This window comes from Colletes gigas, unplaced genomic scaffold (assembly GCF_013123115.1).
Source record: "Colletes gigas isolate AHSC1104 unplaced genomic scaffold, ASM1312311v1 Colletes_gigas_Sc00007, whole genome shotgun sequence".
Taxonomy (NCBI): Eukaryota; Metazoa; Arthropoda; class Insecta; order Hymenoptera; family Colletidae; genus Colletes; species Colletes gigas.
In genome coordinates, this window is record NW_025106636.1 from 5344356 (window position 1) to 5352502 (window position 8147).

The 8147-nt window shown below is 41.6% G+C and overlaps 2 protein-coding genes across 9 annotated transcripts in view; one reads left to right on the plus strand and one right to left on the minus strand.

Annotated features, from left to right (window-relative positions):
• LOC122396523 overlaps positions 1 to 4230 on the plus strand; it is a 51087-nt gene extending 46857 nt beyond the window's left edge. For all 8 annotated transcript variants that reach the window (XM_043395034.1, XM_043395029.1, XM_043395031.1 and 5 more), the window contains one exon: positions 46 to 4230. In XM_043395034.1, the coding sequence (XP_043250969.1) occupies positions 46 to 2388 (2343 nt within the window). In that variant the 3' untranslated portion in view covers positions 2389 to 4230. The remainder of the gene's footprint in view (positions 1 to 45) is intronic.
• The window catches only part of LOC122396525, a 43712-nt gene extending 36250 nt beyond the window's left edge, over positions 1 to 7462 (minus strand). The window contains exon 1 of the mRNA XM_043395035.1: positions 7289 to 7462. Coding sequence (XP_043250970.1) covers positions 7289 to 7296 — 8 coding nt within the window. The 5' untranslated portion in view covers positions 7297 to 7462. The remainder of the gene's footprint in view (positions 1 to 7288) is intronic.
• Positions 7463 to 8147: the final 685 nt, after the last annotated feature.

An 8147-nucleotide genomic window follows, 5' to 3' on the forward strand; every position in this document is an offset into this window, starting at 1 on the left:
ATTCATTGAAACTTGGATGATTCTAAAATTGTTTTTGTAACGTAGGGTAACACGGAGGACGAAGAGGAGGCAGAATACAGCTCCGAATATGATACTGGTGTACTGTCTTCCCGGCTGTCCAGGACAGCGTGTTCAACTTCGACAACAGCCACCAATCGGCCGCTGAACCCTCAAAGCCAGGAGTTCCAGTTGCAGCCAGTGAAGCTGGACGCCTCGACGTCCGCTACGCCGACGTCCGCCACCTCGTCGACCTCCGGTGAGGGTTCAGCCATGAATCAGTCGAGCACGTTGTCGTCAGAGACGGCGTCGATCGACCAGAACGAAAAGACGTGCAACGGTGTCGATTGCGACAACCAGAAGCAGGAGGACGAGCAGCTGACGGACAGCAATTCCGACCAAGCATCGGGATCGCTGTCGGAGAAGAACGAACCGACGTTGCACGACGCTGATCCTGACACGGAAACGAACGGATTGACGTGTTGCCTCGCCGAGAAGAACGACATTCTGCCGGTCGACGAGCTGGTCGAGGTCGAGTCTCCGTGCGTTAAAGAGGCAGCGAGTGCGAACGAGTCGCGCGAACGATTGACGGACGAAGCGATGAACGGGGTCGAGGAGACCCTGGTGAACGGGAAATTGAACTCGAGCAACGAGATAATGCTGACGAAATCATCGTCTTCGTGCAACGACGAGAAAACGTCCAAGACTGTACCGAAGGAGGAGCTGGAGAACCACGAATCCTTGTCGAACATCAAACTGCCAAAGAGGAAGTACAGCGCGAAGGGTACGAAGTTCGTGAGAGAGCCAACGCCTGGGCCCGACCTGGACAACACCGCCGAGCAACCGGAGAACGCGCCGACGAACGAGAAAGCGATGAACGATCTGACCCAGAGCCTGAACGGCGTGAACCTGTCCAACGACTCGTCGCTGAAGACGGAGTCGACGCTCGACTCCAGCGACAAGATCGACGTGTCGAGCAACTTCGCGTCGGAGAACGCGAGCAATCATCGAAGCAAGGACGACCACGTCGAGGCGATGAACGAGGACTCCGGTTTCGAAAGCCAGACACGGGTGTCGGACTTCCCGATCACGAAGGCGGTGACGGAGTGGCTGCGAAGAGCGAACTCGCCCGACGTATTCATCACGAACGTGTCGAATACGGACAACGAGACGGAGGACGAGGACGAGGTGGACGAACAGCCGCCAAAAAACTTGCAAGGCAACCCCATGCCTGCACTATCTGCTAATAGCGGCGCAGACAATGCGGTATTGTCGCGTGCGACTAGCTACGGCGAATTCGCAAGGATCAGCAACGTCAAGGGCCAGGAGCAGGAGGCCAGCAACGGCGGTTTGAGGAAGAAGAGGGACGCGAAGAAACGGTCTGGGGAACGGAGACGGGTCAGGCACGTCGAGGGCAAGCTGGAGAACGAGGCCATGTCGTCGTCGGATTCCTGCGGACAGCGTGAGGTCCCCGCGAACGCCGCGAGAAGGAAGAACAACCCAACGAAACAGCAGGACGTTGGTGACGTTTGCGAATTTACTGAGACGGATAGCGTTGCGGGTATGAGGGTTGCTTCAAGCTCTCGGATGACGGACTCGAAGAGGGTCAATGCAAGGCGAACGAAAAGACAAGGTAGATCCGGCAAGGATCCCGCGATTATCGATACGAAGATACGACGCATAGATGACGTGGACGACGAGAACGACGAGGGTATCGTGAAGGACGTGGTCAAGACGTACGAGAAGGGGACGATCATCGTGTTGGATGACGGGAAGTTGTTGACGACTTCCAGAAACGATGCTTTCACGACCGAGAAAACGACCAGCAACGACGGGGCGAGAGAGACGGCTAATAAGACGGAGAGCAAGAGACGGAACGACGACGAGAAAGGTAGGAGGATGAATTCCTTGAGCAGCATAGAGGAGCCTGACGTGTTGGAGTGCTGGGAAGCCGAAACGATTGAACCTGTGATAACCCCGAAGAGGATGCTGCAATGTCGAGGAGTATCGTGCGAGGGCGAGGCCGCCGAAGAGGACAACATCGTCGCGAAGAAAGTCAACCTGGATTACGTGCAGAAGTACTACAGATTGGCGCGCGGTAGCGCCACCAGCGCGGAGGAGGAGATAACCTCTAAGGTAAACGTAGATCCGTCTGCATCGAAATCAGTGCCAAATAAATCTGAGCAAGTGGAGATTCTGACGGAGACGGGCGTCCAGGGGGAGAAGAACGACATACCCATCGACGAAGCTTTCGAGATATACGAGAGCTGTTACACGGGGAATGACCCGTTTATGGGCATCGATACGAAAGTTTTCAAGTCACGAACGTTATACGATCAAGATGGCGAGGGTCCTATACCATGCAGAGGGTTTTGTTGCAACTTTCAATGATTGTTGAGAGCCTCGAATAGGGATGGGTTTACCGGTTTATCGGTACCTTGTCGATATCGCGTTTAAGTATCGACAATAAAAGAATGTACAATTCGTTATGTTCGATCCATTTATTTTCTTATTCGATCACGGTAAGAGCATTTACACGTTTCGGTTGTAATCGCGTACTACGGTTCGAAAGCATTTCCCTCGCTATATGGAAAATATTCGTCCGCTTTGGTCGGGACGATAAAAGGCCCAAGACTTGTGAGTCACGGGCACGGGAGCTTCCGATTGGTCGGTGATTCGTGGCCCGCCAATGGGGAAACCCCCGCGCCAGGACAAGTGCTGCGCCACCTATTATGCAGTTGGCGGCATTGAATTTGTCGCGAGTCACTTTCAATGCCTCCGCGCGAGCATACTGATAAGTGCTTTAAAATACACGTACAATATTATACAATAATGTTGTTCGACCACCAAAACAAAGGGTTACATTTTCTCTTGTGAGGGTGCATTTTTCAGACATCTGAAACTATCGTACGCGACTCTTAACACGTTAAACGTCGAGCTAACTGGGTTCATATTTCCGTCTACGCCGCGAGCTCTCATCGTGGAGAAACAGTGCATTTGTAAGGAGTTAGCTTAACTCGTTACTAGATTTTGTTGCTCGTAAAAGTAAAAACATAAATGTCATTGCAAGACGGATGCAAAAGTGATTCGAGTTCTAGAATTCTCATCATTAACCATAAAACTTTCTACAAAACGAGCACTTTGATTTTAGAGAACTAGCAGACCGAAAATTTGTCGCAGTATTTATTTTTGTAACATCGCTGATACTCACGAATCCTAATCAAATTTATTTCTTTTAACATTTCAGCTTGAAAATTGATTGTTTTAGTCATCCATATCTGTTGAAATTAATAACGAGTGCTGACACCCCTACGCTCGTTAGTGTTCTTCGAAAACTATTGATTGCTATAAAAATCTCATCGTTGCATTTCATGCGACGGCGGTTAACGTATTAAAGAAAATAACGCGAATAAAGTTATATGACCTAATGTATCGATGTTTGCGTACGCGGCTAATGCTCGAACATTCGATAGAGGAGACTGACGGTACTGCTGCATGTTAGTTATCGATACGTTTGTCGATGTATCGATGATGCAATGTTCGCGTTTAATATCGCCGAGTTATCGATATTTTATCAGTAACTATGTCGTTAAGCCCATCTCTAGTCACGAGCAATTCTCCACAGGGACAATCGCGTAACAGTACCGATGTCAAGGCCGTCCTTTTCTGAATAACGTATGCCTCTGACGTTGTGCTCATTGCTGGTATAGCGCGTATCGATGGACATACACACCACGCATTCATTATTACGTTCTTAATCGCGTTAAGGAATCTTGAAAGACAACCCTGTGGATCGACGTAAGTTGAGAAATTTACTGACTTAGAGGCATATGCTCAAGGGCAGCTGATGATGTAGCGGAAGCCTACGTATTGCTATTCATTTTTGTAAATAGCTTTTAAGAGATCGTTTGCAAATCGTGTTTCACGAAAACTTCGGTAAATTATTACGTATGCATGGAAGCATATACGATATTTTTTGACGTTATTGTCAATATAACTTGGTGCACATATTCTTCTTTTTTTCTTTCTTTCAAAAAAAAACAAACGAAAAAAAAAACCCAACGGTTGTTTCATTGTAAGTCTCATTACGAAAAAGTTTCATTATTAAGTATAATTTTTGAATGAATCGAGCTTATTGAGATTCGAGTAATCCGTTCTCTGAATTATAAATACGATGAATTGTTAAGTCTGAAACTCTGTGGAAAAGAATAAACAGAAAATGATCGAAGCATACTTGTGTCACGTTATTGCTTTCGTTGTTCTCGCCGTAATATTTTATAAGCATTACACGAATTATCCTACATCAAAGTGACTAAGGCATATTTTTTACAAAAACTTATCTAGAACGTAAATTTTAAAGCACGAGAAACAGTAGGGTTTTTCCACGTACCACGTTAAAAGACATTTTGCTTAGGGAAGTGTCGACTACTCGTAAACAGACCTAGGCACCTTTGAAATAACGCTGTCATGTTTCACGGTTGTTTCGTTTGCGACATACGATTGCGTTACATTTGTGAAATAACTTTTAAAAACGATATTTCTGTATTTAAACTAATGGAATAACAAAGTGCTATTGGAAATAACCGACGTGTTCTAAAAATGGAATGTTCTGTTTGTCGTAATGGATGGGATTGCAAATCTGTTCGCGTCATTGAAACGACGAAGTGATAACGATTCGAAACGAGAAAGAAATTAATATAAGAACCGTCCATCGTATGTACTTACAGTTTCAAATACACGAGACGATAACGATTTATTACAGTGTTTTCAAATTAATACATTCGCGATTAAAGTTTTTAATAACCGAGGAAGTATATTTTTAAATATCTATTTTAATAAATGCTCCCGTTTCTAATTTTCTAGTCCAAGAAAGTTGTATAGGGTCTTTTAATAAGAGATTTTAGGGGAGCAAAAACTGAATGCGTGCAAATGGCGCCGGGCGATCAGCTGACTGAGATATGGCGCGACCCGGGAACCCCCGTCGCTAAACTTTAATTGCTTGTATCTCGAGAACGAGGCCTCAGATTTTCGAACAGTAAAAGGCTTTTCGATTTCTTTTCGTACGGGGAATTTGTATGTTTTGGCTTTTCCCATCTTTTTGAAACATCTTGTATAAACCCTTAAAAAAACGCTTCCATAGACTCTTACCGGGAGTCAACGCTCAATTGTTTATGAGATGTTTAACAATAAAGATTGTAATCGTCCAATGATGCATTAGGTAAACATCCAGGTAGGTTAGTAAAACTCAAGATTCGAGTTCAAATATTCAATTATCTCTACGATTCTATATTAAATATATCGCATTGTTATGAATGAAATTCGTCAGAAGAACCTTAAATACACATTTTATAATAATTTATTATTTGTACATTTATTCGGAATACGAGACTTGGAAGTGAAGATACATTCGATAGCTCTCATTAAAAGACCCTTTACAATTATTTTACTTGGACTTTCATCATCATTTTGCAATATTCAGACTTTCTTTAAGTAATTTTTTATCTTTGATGCATCTTAATTTTGAGTGAGTTAAAATGAAGCCAACACTCGCTTCTTTACACATTTCGGGCGCAGAAATTTTCTCGTTTCTTTAGCGCGGTGCCTTTGAAAAACAATTTGAAAACCACAGATTAATACAAATTCTAATTATAAAAGGTATCCAATAGGTTCTCGTGTATCCATTATTCCAAATAAATCGATATTTCGGTTATTTCGAATCAACGTTGCGGGGAAACCAAAGACTGAAAAGTTATTTCAAATAGATATTTCTTATTTTCCTATCGAATGAAATTTGCCCAGGTCTGCTTGTAGACAATTTTAAACGTAAGAATTGTAATCCGTAACGTGCGTTCTTCGTTTTTAAATTTCCAGAACAACAAAAGAAATGAGACTAGCGGATTTCGGATACGGTTGAATAATTGTGCTATGCTTTGGATAATAGTGTACAACAGCAATACAGGATACAGTCATACATCCTGCTAGGTGCAGAGTAGTCGTTTGAAGATACTATGTGAATTGGTAAAGCAGCAAACTAATTAACTGTAATGGTAGCTGTTACAAGCTGACATAAGATGTATATAGGTGAAACTTATAAAAAAAAAAAAACTGAATTACATTACTGGTTTTTGTTATGTGAGTAAAGGACGAGCATGTTGTTTTGTAATAGATGTTTGAATCTGAAATAGGAGAGCACATTTCACCCTATACACATAAATGTACACGTACGGAAATTGCACTTGTTACAACATAGTTCACGCTTTAGTTGAGTTGTGTCAAGTAGATCGAATACCTCAGGTTGCATATTATATAAGTTGATTGATAGACGTGGTTCGTGAAAATCATATATACATACACCCCATATCATAAGGTGCGAAACATACCTCAAAAAACCTGTATATACAAAACTACTGATCATCCGAGCATTAGTAACATCAACTATAATAATAATAATATTAATAATAATAACAATAACAATAATATTAATAATAATTATAATGGTAATAATAATAATAATTATACTGGTAATAATAATGATAAAACTATTATCACAACAACAATATAGGCACAATCGTTCCTGCAAAGCTTTAGATTCCCTAGGCATCATATGCATAACATAATGTTCAGGACGATCCATATACTTATAGAAATTCATTGACATCCAAATACCATTAAAGATAAATATATTGCTATACTACATGCACGTTGCATCAATTGTGTGCCTTATTCTGCGGCTACCATTTTTGTAACCATTTCAGAGCATCCCCCTTGATATGAGAATAAGGGGTCGTCAAGTGATTTGTGAACAGTTGAAATTTGTTAAAATAAGAAAATGATAGCGATTAAGCGGAGCTTGTTATGTTCCGTGACGTTGACGGTTTTATCTGAGCACGCATACCGAAACAAGTACATTGACCTTTTTTTTTTTTTCTCATACGTCAACTAACATGTTCATTGCGTATTTACAACTGACATGCATACATTCATTAAGCACATAGGCATTAACATTACATCTTGCACGAGTCATGTTATCGTATAATTACATTTTAGTTGAAGTAAAGTAAACGTGTAAGGAATAAGTGTACTTGAATTTTCTTGTGTTTTTGCTTAAAAAATATGAATAAAATGTTTCAATTAACTTGCGGTATTTTTAATTCGTCACCAAAATATAATTCGCTTGTGAACGAATACTTTACGCTTACGATTGTCGCAAGCAACGAATAAAGCGTAATTTAAAAATTATATAATTAATATATCGAGGTATAATTTTCATGCATGTAAACTATTTGCTTACCTCGTCATAAAACAGTTGAATTTGTTGCGTCTACAATTTCTTCGGATCGTAAAAAGAGCGGGAACAATTGTCACAACACAAAGATTATATAAAGCCTAGGAATTACAATTGACTAAGCTTGCTTTTATGCGTAAAATACTTTTTGTAACGAATAAACTTTTCATTTGAACTAATCACGATTTCAAATTTCGAAAATTCATGGACGAGCATGGAGATGCGCCATAAAACAAAACACCATAAGATGGATTAACCTGTTGCAAGTCTACCAACGACATGTATATCATATGGTGTGAACATAGGCATGGAATCGAAATATGGAGATTCTATAGGCAGTGAAATTTAAAAGGCCTTTTATTATGTAGTGATATGTATATCAGATAAGATTACAATGCTACTGAGATAATTGGGAAAAATTTTAGGAAGAGCTTTAAACAGGAAAGAAATCAAGGCCCAAAACTAATCGCAGGGCATATTTTCTTTTCCCACGTGTGCCCACCGTGTCGTAACGAAAAAGCGCGCTTTCCACTACCACTCCCCGAAAATGGCGCGAAAACGCGGAAGACCACGCGAGAGAGAAGGGACACCCAAAGGATAGCACAGCCACTGCCTCTGATTGGCTTAAAGGTTCGAGAGGACGAGGGAAACATCGCGCGCGAAAAAAGAAATCGAAGATCGCTACGTCAAAGTCAGCAGAATATTGCTACGAACGAGTACCAATCTACCTTACGATCGATCTTTATAAAATTGTATTTGTTAAGTTCTTTCATTGTACTTAAAATACTGCTTTATTCGAATTCATATTAGCAACCAACGTCCATAAGCGTCTATAGTTCGTTCAGCGAGACGAAAGACTTGAATA